Source organism: Phacochoerus africanus, chromosome 8, assembly GCF_016906955.1.
Source record: "Phacochoerus africanus isolate WHEZ1 chromosome 8, ROS_Pafr_v1, whole genome shotgun sequence".
NCBI lineage: Eukaryota > Metazoa > Chordata > Mammalia > Artiodactyla > Suidae > Phacochoerus > Phacochoerus africanus.
This window is the reverse complement of record NC_062551.1, coordinates 138,143,788-138,161,749: the sequence shown is the minus strand read 5'-3', so window position 1 is coordinate 138,161,749 and position 17,962 is coordinate 138,143,788. Positions and strand designations below refer to the sequence as shown.

The following is a 17,962-nucleotide window of genomic DNA, read 5'->3' as shown; positions in this document are numbered from 1 at the left end:
CAGCTGAGCTTGCAACCAGACAAATTCTGTGCCAGTGATCAGAGCAAATGGCTGAGGCAACACTGAGACCTTTGTGGTTCTTTCCTCCTTTCCACGTGGCCAGCAGCTCTATCACAAAAGAGGAAGATACACCTCTTTTGTGAGCAGAGGCTCCTGCTGCCCTCCATTCCACTTTCCTATCTGTAGGAGAGTGCTCGGGACCACTGAACGGATGAGGTTCATCCATGACCATGACTCCATGACGAGAATCATTCTTAAATTTTTCTAGCAATGATGGGGAGGGTGGAAGTGGTTGGGCAGGGAATAGGAACAAGAAGCCTTCTGCAAAGGTCACTGCTGTCATGCATGAACCGTCAGGGGAATACAGCTCACCTTTGAGCGGTGGCTAAAGAAATGGAAGGAAGGAGGTTGACCCATGAATCAGAAGTAAGCAAAGTTAAAAATGAGTGATGTTGCAAGGAAAGAATCATCGCTTATTTATTCATTTATTTATTCATTTTGTACTTATTTATTGGGTGTCTATTACATGACAGTTAGTTTAAGGCACTGGAAACTGAGACACAATAGTACTTAAGAACAGACAAGTCCCTGCCCTAATGCAACTTACATTCTAGTCAGGTGAGGCAGACCATCTTAGTTTGTGTCCCTCCAAAAACAGACCATGAAACAAGGATCTGAATGTTTTTGGACATGATCTGAAGAAGCACAGTGAAAGAAAGGAGAAGGAGGAAAGTAAATAAGGGGCATGTTAACAAATAAGTTACTGCTGTGCGCAGTTGAGGCTTAATAGAGTCATGTAACCAATGAGGGTGTAGAACATGCTTTGGAATTTTCCCAGGGAGGATCAAGGAAGCTAGAGTATTTATCCAACCACTCTTATTCCTCAACAATTGAGGGTCACTCACCGTGTGTGGGAAGGAGCATTAGCTCTGCCCCCTCCTTTAAGGACAGAGAGATGCAGGAAACTATGGGTGTATATAGAAACGTGAGAAGGTGCTTCTCAAATAAGGCAAATGGGCAGAGTTCTGTACCCACCTGTATAGGTGACAATGAATAGACATACAAGAAAACGGGGATGGTGATAAGTGCACAATTAAAACAAGTTGATGGCATCAAGAATGACTAGACAGCTAGTTTAGATGTGATGGTGAGAGTGGCAAATACAAGGAAGACCATGGGGAACAGCATGTAGCAGAGCTAAAAAGCAAGTGCAGAGTTCCTAAGACATGAACAAAGAAGAGGACTAGAAGGCCTCTGTGGTGGACGGAGGACAGGGAGCAGGGAGAGAGAGGTATGGGATGAAGTCCCAGGTGGACAGAGGCCAGACCACGAAGGCTTCTTCAGCAAGGACAGGGCTTGGGGATGGTGTTCTGCTGGTGTGGGGCAGTCACTGAGGGATTTGGAGCAGAGACATCACATCATCTTATTCATATTTTTTAACATTCAACCTTGTTACTCCTCTTCTCCCTCTTCCCTTCTCTTCATGAATGTTGAGTACCGAAAGCCATTAGAGGGCTGGGCAAGGTCAAGCGTGCCAAGGATGTAGAGCAGGATGTCTGAATCCACGTATGGCAAGAGACTGGTGCGAGTGGTGGTGAGAGTGGTGAGTGGCAGCTGCCTGGTATAAGGTTAGAAGTCAGAGGGGAAGGACAAAGGGATTCCTTAGGGGTTGGGCTGCCCAGCCAAGGTGCTGGAACCCAGGTATGGTGAGGACGATGTCCACATGGGAGAACAGCCTGGCATGAGAGGTTGAGGTCCAAGCCTAGGAGGGAGGGCGTTGGTGAGAGAGGCACTGAAGCAATGGCCCTACATGGAGTGTCAGCACCGTGTAGGGAAGTTGTGGCCTCTGGGGTTCCATGCAAATTGAGAAGGGCATCTGCATAGGAAGGTGCCTGGTGGTGAGAGGTTGGGACATGAGAGCAGTGAGGGTATAGGTGTAGGCAGGCAGTCCTGTGCCAGTGATTGGAATCCGAGCAGGGTGAGGAGGGCACCCACTTGGGGCACACAGGTGGGGAATATCCCAGGGCAGGGGGTCAGAACCCAAGATGGTAAGGAGGGCATCTTTGTGGGGACAACAGTGGGGATGGAATATTGGGACCCGAGTGGGGTAAAGAAGGGTGTCCGTGTGCACTGAGGGGTGGCGGTGCAACAGCAGCCAGAGGTTTGTACATTCAGGGGTGTTGATCAAATTAAGTAAATATACTAAGGATAATGGGAATCAGGTTTTTGACTGGTCAGAGAGGGGCATGTGCACACACACACACACACACACACACACACACACACACACACACGCACATATATATGGAAAGGGAGAAAACTAAGATAGGCCCTGTGATGATTTGAATTGGCAATACAGGTATGGATTTCCTATTTAGGGCTGGAGGGAGAAGTCTAAATGCATTTATAGTTGTGTATATATCTGTATATTCTCTAGCTTTGTCTGCTCAGTGAGAGGGCTTAACAGCACACCAAGCACCTGGATCTTGGTTTCTAAATACTAATCTCCACTAAAAAGAAACAGGATACTTTGGAGAAGTGGGAGATTTCAAGTCGGGAACAGGGAATATACAAAATATGCCTGGAATATCTTGTACCAAAAAGCAAAGAAGTACTCAAAGAAAGAGAGGTATATATCAAAGGGACTGCTTGCCAACTATGAGATAACTTGAGCATCAAAATAAATAACAACCATAACATTATAATTCATTGAATGAAATAGTAACTTTAAGCCCACACAGATATAAAGAAATAAAGATAATGAAATTTAGATGAGATATGGGATCTCTCCCCCAAAACAGTTATTAATTACAAAGAGGAAGAGAATAATTTTGTAGTGGTGAGCTCTCTTAGACTCTACCTTGATCAAATAATCAAAATTAACAATACAATAATGAGATAAATGTATTGAGACATAATGAAAACAATATAGCATCATTTCTGTGATACTTCCTACCAAAGATGTTTAATTTTAATTTTATCGTAAGTAAAGCTCAAATAAAGCCAAATTGAAGGATATTCTGCAGAATTACTGGCTTTTCATCTTCAAAAATGTCAAGGTCATGAAATTCAAGGAGAGACTAAGAACTGTTCCAGGTTGAAGGAGATTAGAGAAGCATAACCAAAGGCAGCATGTTATTCTGAATTAGATCATTTTGCTATAAAGAACATTATTAAGATAAATGACAAAACTTGAATGGAGTCTGAGGATAGGTGGTGGAATGAAGTGGTTATGTTGTGGTTATGTAGGAGAATATCTCTCTGTTTTAGGAGTACACTAATGTTTTGGGGAGATTATGAACATCATATTGGCAATTTGCTCAAGTGGTTCAGGGGGAAAAAAGGACCAATATTGCAGCCTTTCTTTATTTTGAGTTTGCTTCAAAATGAAAAGTTAAAATATATATATATATATATATATATATATATATATATATTATATATATATGTATGTATGTATTTAGGAGTCCCATTGTGGCTTAGCAGGTTACAAACCCAACCAGTATCCATGAGAAGGCAGGTTTGATCCCTGGCCTCACTCAGTGGCTTAAGGATCTGGCGTTGCTGTGAGCTGTGGTCTAGGTCGGCAGCTGTAGCTCTGATTCGACCCCTAGTCTGGGAACTTCATATGCCACAGGTGTAACCCTAAAAAGAAAAAACTACACACACACGCATATTCACTTTGGCCTTTTAATTTCCTAGGTCTTTGCACATGCTCTTACCCAGCCCTGTCCCCAAAAGTCCCCACCCCTTGGAAACCCTTACTTGTGCCTCCAGTCATTTCCTCCACATAGGAGGGGACTCTTTAGAATATGTACCATGTTTCCAGACATGAAAGCAAAGCGTACCTGTACACATCTACATTTCTGTTTACCCCAGACGGTGGAGCCCGTGCCCATCGCGCTCCTATCTGCATCCCAGCACCTAGCACAGCACCTGGCATTGGGCTCAATAAACAGCCACGGAGACAGACAAAGAAAGAGACAATGTTACAGGTAAACAATTGGGAGACACTTCTAGAGCCAACAAGGTTAAGTGGGGAAAGCAGGAGATTTGAATGCTGCCTGTCCTAGGTTTGAATTACAGCTGTGTGATCCTGGACGCGGTTTAGACTCTCTGAGCCCTAGTTTCCTCACACATAAAATGGGCTGTTAGGTGGAGCAAAGGTAATAAACAAGGTTTGTAAGGCATCTAGTTAAGTTCCTGGCACTTAGCAAGTAGGCAACATATTTCAGTTTCCCTTTTCATTTAAAAATAAGAATAAAAACCAACAACAAAGACCTGACATTTAGAACTCCAGCTTATATTCCTGACCTCAGTATAATTTTAGTGTATGAACTTGGATGTGTTATTTCACTTTATAAGCCTTCAATTTCCTTTTCAGTAAACTGGGAGGTGGGAGGAATGAGGAGTGGGTTTTATGACTGCCATGCTACCAAGATCTCACAGTTCTAAAATTTAACAAGCTTTCCCTTTGTTGAATAATGGTAAGTACAGACAGTGAGGGATAAGAAAGATTCTTATCCTTAAAGGATGTTCCTCGGTTTTAGTTTGGCATGCAAAGTCCAGTCCTGCTGGATTGTACAATTGACTCATTTGTACCTGCTTAAAGCAGAGGTAAATTGAGAGGTGGTAGTGTTTGGGGTTCATTAATTACTATTCATTAATAATTTATGAGCCATCAAGGCATTAATCCATATTTTTAGTTCTTCCTGCATTTTTCCTTATTCATAATTCTTTGCTTAATTGCTTTTTCCTTTAAAAATGGGGGAGCTGAGACCTTGGATATTTGCCTAATGGCTCAAGCAGAGCTATGACCCATTGCCAAGCCTTTCAGTCCTTTTATAGCCTGGGAACACTTGCCAGTGAAAGAAAGCTGATGGGTTTGATTTTCCTGAAAGAGACACTTTGCACCGACCTCTAGCCCCATTAAATACTCTGGCCATTGCCCATTTGCTGTAATGGGTGCAATAAAATTTGTTTTAATTTAGGATATGATCAAGTAGGGAATATTGACAAAGACAAAATAATGTTTTGAAAACAGCCAGGATGAAATCATGAATAAATAAATATGTTGAATTTATCTGACAAATTAGCAAAGGCTTATTCATAAGAGTCTGGACTATTTCAAAGTTAGGCCAAAGGTGATTCCATTTCTAATAGAAATGTTTTCTTTCTCTTAGGCCAGAGAAAAGGTATGCTGCCTAGAAAGACATTGCAAAGTGTAGAAAGGCATTTATCCCTTCTGACAGATCTGTTTTAAATAGATCTATTTGTTTTCAGCTAAATGCCAAAAGGAACAGCCAGATGACTCTAGTAGCCTTTTCTATGGGAAGGCATTTATTTTCTTTGTGTAAACACCTTTATTAGGGATCTCAGCAGGCTGTTTCTTCACCTTTTCTTCATATTAGTCCCTTAGATTAGTGTCAAAGAACTGAAATTCTGGTTAAATATTACCTGTATGTGCTTCCTTTTGAGTGAAAGAAATGACTTCTAACTTAGATATATTCCTCTTGAGGAAGGGGATGAGGGTGCATATGGCTTTGATCTCTGTGCTAATATTCTTACATAGGTAACGTTGTTAGGACAGACGGCGAACAGGTCCAACAAAGCACAAAGCATATTTGCAAAGCTGTGAGGCCTCGGATGATGTTATTTTATGCAGAGTCCAAATGGCTAAATCTTCCAGGTTACAGGTAGCCCGAGGGCATTTTTAGCTGCACAAAAACTAATTGGACCAACTTGAATGGAAGAAAATGTTGCCTGAAGTCTTTAATCACACTAGTAACCTAATCGTTTTCTGTTCAACTTTGGGCAATTTAGGAAGATGAATCCCCGTGCATGCAGCTTAGGAAACCTTGCACACGCTCTGAGCATTTGGGGGCAATCATAAACATCTCATTTGGAAAGTTCAGTGTGTGTCTCATGTTTTGACATCACTGCTCAGGGACAGGAAGACCATTGCTAGATAAGGAAAAGTTCTGACAAAAGAAAGCTGGTTCTGGCTTTCCTATAGTGGTGAGAAATATTTCTCCATGAAGAATTTATTTATTTGTTTGTTTTTAATTTATTTTTATTGTTATTTCCCCCAACACCCTCCTGCACTGTTGGTGGGAATGTAAGCTGGTACAACCAATATCGGAGAACAGTATGGAGGTACCTTAGAAATCTATACATAGAACTACCATATGACCCAACAATCCCACTCTTGGGCATATATCTGGACAAAACTTTCCTTAAAAAAGACACATGCACCCACATGTTCATTGCAGCTCTATTCACAATAGTCAAGACATGGACATGGAAATGTCCATTAACAGATGACTGGATTAGGAAGATGTGGTATATATACACAATGGAATACTACTCGGCCATAAAAAAGAATGAAATAATGCCATTTGCAGCAACATGGATGGAACATGAAGAATTTATTGATCATCATGCAACAGGTCCAAAACTCTGTTACTCATGACTAATTCAGTGAGCTCCCCTAATGGTAACACTCCAACAGTTTGACATGTGCTGCTGTTAAATGAAGTGTATTTTAGAAGAACATGGACTGGAAGTCTAACGACCTTTGTTCAGGTTCTGGTTCTGCCTCTTGATAGCTCTGTGAGTTTATGCAGGTTATTCAGACTTTCTGAGCCTGACTTCCACCTGCATAGCATTAATACCTTCTCAGACACCTCAGGAGGTTTTGTAAAAAATCTTTAAGCTAATCAAGAAAAGTATGTACGAGCTATAAAGCCCTTTTCAAATATAAGAAATTATTATTATATCATGATGATAGAACTTAATGTTCTAGGTCATATTATTTTCATTTGGTTGTTTTCATTTCACTCTTGCTTCCAAGCCACGTAGACTATATACGTTTGCTATAATTCACTAAGTCAAAATCCCTAGCTCTGCAAAAGTCACACTTGAAGAACATAATAAAAATGGTTTCTTGTGGGCATTCCCTTGAGGGACAGCAGGTTAAGGATCTGGCAATGTTACTGCAGCAGCTTGGGTCACTGCTATGGCTGGGTTTGCCCCCTGGCTCAGGAACTTCCAAATGTTGCAGGCGAGGCCAAAAAAAATGGTTTGTTGTGGACTATATGCCCATCTGAAATCTTCTTTGGAATGTACTTCAGTCAGAAGCAATTATGGCACTAGCAAGTATGCTGAGAATTCATGAAACACCACAGCCAAAACCATGATTCACTGCTTTAGTACCAAAAGCATTTGGCAGGCTGTAGTTTGGAAGCCACAATACTGGCTGCTTTTGAGACTTTGAATGAGTCCACTTGCACTCACCGTGGCACTGTCTGAGCCCAGCACTTGGGCAAAATGGCACCAAAATTCCCTGGAGTCTCTGCAGACACAGAATTTTCCTTATTTCCTCTTGGGCCTCCCTTAACAATATATGTTTCTGGATTAAGAGATGACAGAATGTTTCAGGGTTTTTTCCCCCCACCCCTCAGGCATTGCAATATGAGTATTCTACCAATTTATCTGATATAAAAGCTTTTGTGAAGCAGCTCTGAATGTTCCAATCCCAACCTTATACAACCTGTCATTCAAATACTTAATGATGGGTTTATGTGAAAGTGATTTCTCCACACTTGCCTTTGCTTCATCTTAGATGGCAGTGTGGTTCTTCCTTAGGGGAAAAAAAAAAAAAAAAAAAAACGCTAAAGGAAGATGGTTCCTTCAGGCAAATAGCATGGTTCAGTTACTATATCAAAGAAATGTATCTAGACAAAAAGCTGCAAACACCAGCTTTAGTAGGAACATAATGTGTAGCCAGGGATGCTGTGGCATGTGTGTGGGAATCAGGCTTTCAGCCCTGACCAAATGTCAGACAGGGTGGATAAGGAAGATAAAAATCTCCTGCCTAAGTGGGAACTGTGTAATCTCACTTTGCCTTTCCAACACATCAAAGCTAGTTTCACAAAGTCTACATGGTTCACAGATACCTTCGAAAGAATCATAGAATGTAAGAAATATAGGGACCCAGAACATCATGTCATGGGACCTCCAAGTGGACACCTGGCTCCCTCTGTAGCCCCCAGCACCACAAGATGCTCCAGCCACAGCTTGATTACATCCAGCAGATGGGACAAATACCGCCTTTTGGAACAACTCCATCCATTTTGGGGCAATTCTAATTTTAGGAAATATGGTATTATGATTCAACAATCCCCAATGTCTAAGGCTCAACTTAAAACTGAGGGGAATGTCAACCTACCTGAGGCCTGCATTGGTCCTGAATATTCAACCGGCAGCAGCCCAGTCTAACCATTTGTCATCTGGCACAGATGACCCCTCGTTACTAACAAAGCATTCAGGAGAAACTCTGCCCATTATCTGCAGGAATCTGGCTGTTATGTTCTAACCTATGGAGTTCCCCTTCAAATTTATCCTTACAAAAAGAAATAAAGTCAGTCTGGCACTACTTCTTTTTTCTTACTGAAGCCATGCTAGTGGTTAGCAGAATTTTTTTTAAGTATACAGAAAATTTTGTTTTAATATTCCTTTCTGGAGTTTTGCCTGGAATGTTCTTTAACCCACCAGTTTAATGTGTCCACACTACCTAAGTCCTACTTGGAAGAACTGAAACTATGTTGGGGTATATTTTATCTGCTAGTACTTTCCCTATTCTTCACAGTTCCTCTGTATTTATTACATGTGTATTGATTTAATTCTCATTGGATAATATTTTTGCTTAATGTCCTTGTCGTGAGCATCATTATCTCTGCATTCATTTCAATCCAACATAGTCTCATATTTTAGTTTTGAATGCCCTTGTTGTCTTTGCATGAGTGACTTTTTGCAAACAGGCTATTTTGTGCTGACAAGCCATAGTCTGAATTGCATACACACACAAAAATATGAATTGCATGTTTTAGATTTGGGTGTAAACTGGCCTCATTAGCAGCCAGTCATCTAGGTACTCTATACCCATAAAGCATGGCTTAAGAAGCAAAACATAATTTCTGAATTTTGGTTCTGCTCTTCATTCTGGATAAATTATTCATCCCTTAGTGCACCTTTTAAGAGAAAATGGCTAATAATTATGCTTATCTTTACATATACATCACAAGCTAATATGAACTTATTTAGCCTAAAATGACTGAAACTTTTTAGCATTAAAATAAGATATATCAATATAATGTTGTAGTATACACGAACTAGCCTAAGACTATAATGTTCTATTTAAAAGAGAAAATTTCATTCCATCCCCATAAAAAGTATACATAAAATTGCCATTTATTGCATATCATTCATATACATGCCTATATATAATATATATCATCCTTTTAGCATAAAAGAAGCTACCTAGGTGACCAATAATATGAAACACTGCAAAACTGAATGCTTTCCTTACCTGTCATTAGTTCACATTTACTTTCATTGAGTTCATGGGGCAGCTGCATCCTGGAAATGCCTGTTTTCACTAACCACGACTTCTGCAAACAGAGGTCCTGATGTGTCTCTCAAACTCTGGGCTTCTGTGAAACTCCTGCTGAAGTCTGGATACACATGGGTTGAGAACAACAAGTTCCTCTGATCGGGGTCTGGTTTCTTCTGCTTTGTTTGACTAGGGTGTGCTTAGTGTCCATCTGTCTGTCACCCTAGAAGAGTGGCCAGAGACAGCCTATGTGGTATCTCTTGGGCAGGAAGGTTAAGTCCCCTGGCATGAATTGCATTCTGCAACTGAATAAATAAGACAGCTCAGAGATGGACTTTTATTCTTAGGAAAACTGATAGCCTTTTGGATGATAAAATATTTATTCCCTATTATCTTCTTGTTGCCAAGACTACTGGTTATGGCACATTTTAAAAAGGAGTTAGAGTACTAAAGAGGCTACAGGAATTAGTAGGGTAATTTTTATTTTGAAAAAATATTTTGAGTGATATTATATTGCCCAGGACTGAGTGTGCATTTAATGCTGATTGAGATCACACCATGTCCAGTACTTGAGATCACACTTTAAGCCAATACTTTTTTTCTTCTTTTTTATCATTGCTTTCCTCTAAGAAACAACATCTTCACTTTATAGCTTAAGAAAGTGAGGCAAAACATGAAGTCACTTTTAAGGCAAGTGAATTAATCAATGTGAATTCATATGCATGTTTAGAAAAATCTAACTTTAACAAATGAACATTTTGTGGTAAATTTAACACACTTTTATTATTTTAACTATTTACAAAGTACCAGCTAAGCCCCATAGGAGACCCAAAGTTGTCAAACAGGATCTCTAACCTGCAGGAGCATTCTTCTTAGTGGGGTATTACCTAGAGAAGGGAAAATTCAGGGGGAAAAAAGCAGGATTGAGGAGTTGTAGAATACACATACACACAGAATGCAAGGAAGGTTAGATTGCAGAGGGGTTGGAGTGGTTCGAAACTGCCATAGGTCACAGGGGAAGTGCCCAGTAAGATCTTGTCACAGAAAGACCTTGTGGAGCGGAGAGTTGAATGACTGAAGAGAAGGACATCATTTAGGAAATCTGTTAATTAGATCATATAAAATTAATTATTGAGCTCCTATGTGCTGAGTGTTGAGTACATAGCAGGGAATAAGGGAGATACAATAGATAAAGCTTCCAATTTCATTGTTTGAAAGAATATGGAAATAAATGGATGAATAAACAGGATATTTTTATATAGTTCTGAAAGAAATAGGTAATGTGACAGAGAGTGACCATAGGCAAGAGAATGGTGGTCAGGTAAGGTCACTCAGAGCAGATGACATTCAACTAAGGCTTGAATGACAGCAGAGCTGGTCATGGGGATGACAAGGAGAGGGGTTCAGTAAACTGGGATTTGGGTTCATTAAGAAAAGCATTTCAAACAGAGTTAACAACAACAAAAAGCTCTGGATTGGGAAAGAGTTTGGAAAGTTCAAAAGACAGAAAGAATGCCAAAAAGAAGTGCTTAGCAAAAAAAAAAAAAAAAATAGGGAGAGGGATATGAGTCGAGGTTGGAGACGTAGGCAGGGCCGGGGCCTTGCACATGAGGGTAAAGTATTTGTGGTTTATTCTAAATGAGCTGGGAAGCCATTGGAAAATTTTAAGTATGTTTTTAAGTAAAGGAATGGATTGTTCTGTTTTGTATTTTGTAAAGATGACTCTGGGTAATATATGGAGAATGGGTTATAAGGGGACAGAAGTGAAAGCAAGAAAATCAATGAGGAGGCAAATTTGCAGAGGTCCAGACATGAAAGACACTATATGGCCAAGACCTTGAAGGAGGAGCACTGGATAGATTAGTGTTACATTTTGGAAACAAAGTTAAAAGTATTTGTATTAGATGAGAGAGGTGAGAAAAACAAAGATATCAAGGATAACTCCAAGAACTGAGTAATGTGGTGCCAGCAATGACCTGGAGAGAACTGGCTTGGGACCAGGGAGTTAAGAGTTCTGCTATGGACACAGTGAGGGTAGTTCTGGGGCAACAAGGGTAGCCTCTTTGAAGATGCCAAAGTATGGATGAGAGAGATTACAAAAGGAATTACAGATATATAACTAACTGATGGATGTGATTAAATATTAGGGTGAGGGTTTTGAGTCTGAAGAGGTAAAAACGAGGTGATTCCATTAAGCAAAATGGTAGAAAAGTAGAAGTTTGGCAAAGGAAAGGATTAATGAAGGCCAGGGATCACACAGAAATTCCCATTTGAATAGTGGGCAAGGGTACAGGCTTTAGATATGAAAGACTTGAATTTGAATCCTAAATGAGCCATTAACCAACCCTGTGCAAGAGTTACTTATAACTGCCCCAGCTTCAGTTTCTAATCTATAAAATAAGAGAAATAATTTGGTAATAATATGATAAAGATTAAATAAATGAAATAGACTATATAAATGCTTAATACATAGGAATCATGCAATAAATATTATTATCATCTCATAATTACCATTATAATAATAATAATACCTCCCAGAATGTGTTTCATTTACATCGATTATTAGTAAAAAATAATATTCTGATTATTAGTCCCTTTTAAGTAAGGCTTGAAAGGATATTAACCTAGGTTTTATATTCAGTTCTCTTTTGCTTTATTTAATTATCAAAACAAATTAAGGAGTGGGATGCACTGGGAGTTTGGTGTTAATAAATACAAACTATTGCATTTGGAGTGGATAAGCAATGAGATCCTGCTGTGTAGCACAGGGAACTATATCTAGTCACTTGTGATGGAGGATAATGTAAGAAAAAGAATATATGTATAAGTGTGTGTGTGTGTGACTGGGTCACTTTGCTGTACAGTAGAAATTGACAAAACCCTGTAAATCAACTATAATGGAAAAAATTAAAATATTTTAAAAATTGCAAGTTATTTATGTACTTTTCCCATTTTTTTGATCAATAAACTGAGGCTCAAAAAGGGTGCCATGTCCAAGGTTACACAGCTAGGAACTGTAGCTGACCTGGAAGAGCCAGGACTCACAATAGGTTTGAACTTTTCCTCCACAAGTCAATAGTAAGATAAAACCACCTTTGTATCACTCTGCCACTTTTCTGGGTATCAATGTTGAGTGAATAAATTGTTTTATAAGAATGTTATTAGCAAACTACCACCATGGTTTTCATAGTGTCTTGTGGAATTTTCCAGTGCTGGACAATGTCCCTCTCAAGGCCTGTCTTTGGAGGATATGAAGAGAAGTCTTCCATTCTCACCCATTGACAAATATGGTAAGCACACAGATTTTTCAGACTAAGGAAACCATCCCTAGGAAGGTGATACCTATTTGGCTTTTTTTTTTTTTTTTTTTTTTCTAGGGCCGCACCTGCAGCATATGGAGATCCCCAGGCTAGGGGTCTAATTGGAGCTATAGCCGCTGCCCTACACCACAGCCATAGCAACCCCAGATCTGAGCCTCGTCTTCGACCTACACCACAGATCACTGCAATGCCAGATCCTTAACCCACTGAGCGAGGACAGGGATCAAACCCACAACTTCATGGTTCCTCATCGGATTCGTTTCCACTGTGCCACAATGGGAACTCCCGTGATACCTATTTGATCATGAAGGAGAAAAGATTCTATTTTGTAATATCTAGAAATGGCGGATGCTTTAGAAATATTATATTGTAAAAGTGCAAACTTTGCCCTTGTAAGCCTTGTATAAGTCTACATTTGTCTCTGCATTTAATAATGTGTGCATAAGTGTGTAAGTGTACACACAAGTGTATGAGAGTGTGTGTGCACTTAGAAAAAATGCCGCTCTTTTCTGAAAATAATCTCCTGAATCTCATGCCATTCCAGACACCCTGTTGCTACCTTCTTGAGCCCACTGCCTCTCTGCCCCACATCGGGAAGGGAGGCAGGAGTAAACAAGAGATGAGTTTCCCCAATTACATCATACCCTGGGGGAGTGTTTCCTCTTTGGCAAGCACATGAGAGTAAAGTGCAACCCCAGCTGTTCTTCAAAAAACTGGAGAGGAGGGGAGGGTATCATTGATGGGATCTGCTTAGCAAGGGACTGTTTTAGAAAGAATTTATAAAGCTCTTAGAGATGGTTAACAGTCTATGCTCACCCCTGGATGCCAGAGGATGGGCTGGCCTCCTTATCATCAGCTGCCATGTTAATGTGCCAGGCCTGTGATGTCCTTTTTCCAACCTCTAAGCCCTATCTTTAATACAGAGAGTTCTGTATTTAATTGGAATTTCAGCATGGGCTTGTTCATTCGTGGGGACTTCCTTTAACAATATGGAGGACTGAAAAAAAAAGTATATCAATTAAAGAGATCAGAATTATTTTAAGAACAGGGTTTGAGGAAGAATAAATGGGATGAGGTGTTCCTGGTTCTGTTATAGGAATAGCCATAGACCCTATAGCTTTGGGATCCTCACCAATGCCCTTCATCTACAGTGTCATTACCGAAGGAAGCCTTTAAAAAACGAAGGGGGGAAAATTGTTCTGCAGATAATGACAAATGACTTGAGAACATTAAAGAAAGGAAACTTTGTACTTCTGACTCCCGGCACATGTCTAGAATGTCGCTTAGTGCTTTTTATCATCAGCTTTACAACATAATTGGCCAGTCCAGTAACGGGAAAATGTGCACTATGTGTCACATCATCACATTTTTTATGGATATAATATCATTTTGCAAACCTTTACAGACGTGACTGCACAACCAAAAAATATAGGGCACCCTTTGAAATGTGTGCTTTGACCAGAAGTCTTTCCTTTCATGGTGGAGTTTCAAGATGAAGAATTTCTTTAACTTAACAATCTGTTTCTCAAAAGGATAAGATATTGAACAGAATTCCTCAAGATGGAGAAGTTAGACCAAAGTGATGCAGCAATACAAAAGTCATGTTTTCCTATGCATATACCTACGGGATAGAAGAAAACATTAGGATACTTGAATGGAGTGAAAGCCCAATAGGCCAATAAGATATATTCAGTACCTCCCATTCGGAACATCTCATCGGACAAGAAAGAACCCTTTTATTGCCCTCCACTTCCTAAACCAGTTGTGATATAACAGCAACTTTATAAACTGTTTCTTTACCACCCCTTCACCCCCCCTCACCCCCACTGCCAAAGAGCAGGGCTAGAGAACGAAGATAAAATGAAGTACAAAGCTGTGCTTGAGACTTTTCACCCTTAAGTAACAAAACACGCAGACATGGTTCAGTCTTAAAGTCTGTGGTGAAATTTGATTGTGGTCCCTCTTAAGCTGGGTGGCTGCTCAAAGTCTGTCCTTCAACTCTGGTGATAATGGTATCAATAACAGGTGTCAGCACTCCTGCCCCACAGATTTCGCTACCCATCCCCGAAGGAGAGCCCACCCACCCCACAAGGGTGTACCCTCACAATCAGATGTCCACTGAAGTCCTATGGAGAGAGAGGCATGGAGCATCGCAGGCCAGTCAACCCACATGTGATACCTGAGAATGTTAATTATAGCCGTGAAAGGACCACACGCTTATGAGAGCATCTATCTGTGCCTGGGATGAAGTTGCAGTTTCAGCCTGGACAAAAGGAAATATATTTGCTCTAAGATGTAGATTTCATTTGTGTCCACCCTGAATCAGGATTCAGTCATGCGTACCCTGCTTCCCCTCACCTCCTCCTCCCCCCACCACAACTTCATGTGGACCAGGGCTGCCCTCACCAGAGGCAGGAGGAGAGGCCATGGCAGCAGCATTGCAGCAGGGGCACTTCCTCACAGTAGAGTTTATGTGCTGCCTAAGAGATTCTGACAGAGATCCTTCTTATGAAAATAAATATGCCCATCAGGCTGCATATTGCCAGATGTCTTGAAAATGCGGAGGGCTGAGTTGGTTCTGAAAACTCAGCTATCAAAGAGGAGCAAACATAGCGATAGCTATTGACAAATGTGCCCGTTTTTACAGAAGCAATGGATGGCTTCCTTACTCGGAGTGGGACGGTAACTGCTTCCCTGCACTTGTCCCGAGTTCTCTAGGACAGCGGCCAGATCCTGAGGCACCAGTTCAATTCTCTGGACATACTCAGGGCTATTGCTTCAATGAGCATCAAATGTCACTAATATCCAGACCTAAGTATTGATGTACACTTAAGAATTGGACTCTCAGAGGGAGTTCCCTGATGGCTCAGCAGGTTAAGACTCTGGTGTGGTTACTGCTATGATGAGGGTTCAATCCCTGGCCCAGGAACTTCCGTATGCCTCAGGATCAGCCAAAAAATAATAATTAAAAGGACTCTCAGAGAGAAGAATAAAACATCCAGAGTCAACCTGCTGTAGAGAATCCTCTTCCTTTTCTCTCTACCATCTCCACCTTCCCTTTTTAGCCATCATCTGTTCCACACTCACTGTGTGTCAGACACTGCTCATTGTGCGTTACTAAGCTTTTGACTCAGTAATATTGTTTCTCCCATTTACAAGTCTAGACACTGAGCCTCAGAAAGCTTAACACAAGTCACAGAACTAGTACGTAGTGGAGCCAGGATTTAAACCCAGATTTGCCTGACATGAGGCCTGTGCTTTTAGCCATCATGATGGGCCACCTCCCTGAACTGTGCGCTTCTTCACTCCACACTCAGAATGTCAGTGGGCCAGCTTGGGTTCAAATCAGACAGCACCCGTCATTGATGTTCCTCTGGTCTCAGCGTTCTGTTTTCATTTTAAATTTTGCTTTTGTTTTACAATTGCATGCAGTTCACATGAGCCAGAAGAAGCCGCATGGCAGCTGTGCATTGTACTGGGTGAGGCTCGTTAAGAAAAATGGGGAGGTGGGCTGAAAAGCCAGTAAGTAACAGCTGAACTTCTTTCCTGATGCAGGCTACGTGTCTGATCCCATGAGCCCGATGTATTTTCATTCTTGCCGGAATAGTGGCAGCTTTGAGGACAGCAGCTGACAGCATTCCACATTTACCTAAGGAGAGCTTCCCCCAAACTGACAGCAACAATTCCAGCCATGGCAGCTTGCTTCCAATTATAATATTTTACCCTCGAAGGTCTCCTTAAATTGGCTTGTTCATACTGGTCCTATCTAATTCCTTATCACAAGTTGGGCTTTGGATTTGTGGCTAAGGAATGAATTGCAAAAGAACCAAAACAGCATGCATTTGAAGAATTGTTTTTAATTTGGTAAATGAAAAAATAAATGTATTGTCATTGCTTGGAGGTGGGGCCTCAGCCTGTGGTGGAGACTTAACCATTATTAGGTTTTCCTAGACTGAATTACATACACTTGTGTTTGAGAGCCATGCGTTTGATTTCTTAGAATATTGTTCATTTTCTTATCTCATTATGTTATGTTACTTCTAGTGTCCAGTTCTATAATTAAAGATTCTTTGGTGGCACACAAAATTGATTCCAAAGTGTATTTCATTCCAACCAGACTTCAACTGAGTATACTTTTCTCTTTCAGATATATTGGTAAAAAAATAAGTAATGACCTTCAGATCAAGAAGCTTGCAAAAATATAGCACTTAATTATTTGCCCCCTTCTCTGCATTGTACCGAGTGCTCTGTGCTCTACTCAAGTAACTTGCTGCTGCCAGCGCCAAGGTGTCACAAATGCCATCAGCACTGTTATGAAACTGACTCAGGAAGGCAAGCCTGCCCATCATACCAGGAGCTGGCACAGTGCAGTGGGAAGATAGCTGAAGAAAATGAGAAATCTGCCCTCCACGCTCGTCCCAGCCAAGAAGACAAGAATAATTCCACCAGACAAAATAGTTTTGCCATTGAAAATCTAACGGGGGGGGGGGGGGGAACAGGCAGGAAACCATAAAAATTCAGTGTCATAATGACTGCTTTTAACCTTGGTAAGAGAAATAACATTAGTAAAGGAAGATTGGGCATCCTCTAAATCAAGGTTTCTGGATCTCAGCACTGGGGAGAGTTTGGAGGGAATCATTCTTTGTGGGGGCTGTCCTGTGCGCACTCTGAGATTTTTAATAACTTCCTGGGGGCTTCTGCCTTGCAGATACCAATAACAGCTCCTTAAGTCACAACATCAAAAATGTCCCCAGACATTTCTAAAGGTGCTCTGGGGGACAAAATTGCCCCAGGTTGAGCACCCTGCCTTCAATCCTGAGATTAGGGGCCTGAAGAGGAATGAAAGGAATATAGTGCCTGACCCTGACTGGCAGCGTTTAGGCAAAACTGCTTCCTTCTCCTCCTTAGTAAGGTGGACTCATAGACAAATGGAATAGAAGAAGAGACGTGCCGATTGCTCCTTCCATGTCTGTGGCAAGCTCCTCCATCCTCCCCTCACCCCTCCCAATGAGCAATTAGGTTTCTAGAGGGCAATTGCTGTCAACAGCAACCCCACCTCTAAATCCTTCTGAGCCTTTTCTTATGACCTGTGGGTGCAAAATTGAAAGTCCCCACATGCTCTGAATAGCTTGGTGACAGCCCAGTGCAAGTCCAGAGGTAGAAGTTAAAACAAACCCTGGTACTTCCAATTAGGTGTATCTTTTTCTAGCCCCCAGCTCTTTCATTTCCCCACCCAATTATTTTGGAG

The 17,962-nt window shown here is 41.0% G+C and overlaps 1 protein-coding gene across 4 annotated transcripts in view; it reads left to right on the top strand.

Moving 5' to 3' along the window:
• TNNI3K (TNNI3 interacting kinase) overlaps positions 1 to 16,800 on the top strand; it is a 278,366-nt gene extending 261,566 nt beyond the window's left edge. For all 4 annotated transcript variants that reach the window (XM_047788640.1, XM_047788642.1, XM_047788639.1 and 1 more), the window contains 2 exons: positions 12,605 to 12,684; positions 16,270 to 16,800. In XM_047788640.1, coding sequence (XP_047644596.1) covers positions 12,605 to 12,684; positions 16,270 to 16,346 — 157 coding nt within the window. In that variant the 3' untranslated portion in view covers positions 16,347 to 16,800. The remainder of the gene's footprint in view (positions 1 to 12,604; positions 12,685 to 16,269) is intronic.
• The last annotated feature ends 1,162 nt before the right edge of the window (positions 16,801 to 17,962 follow it).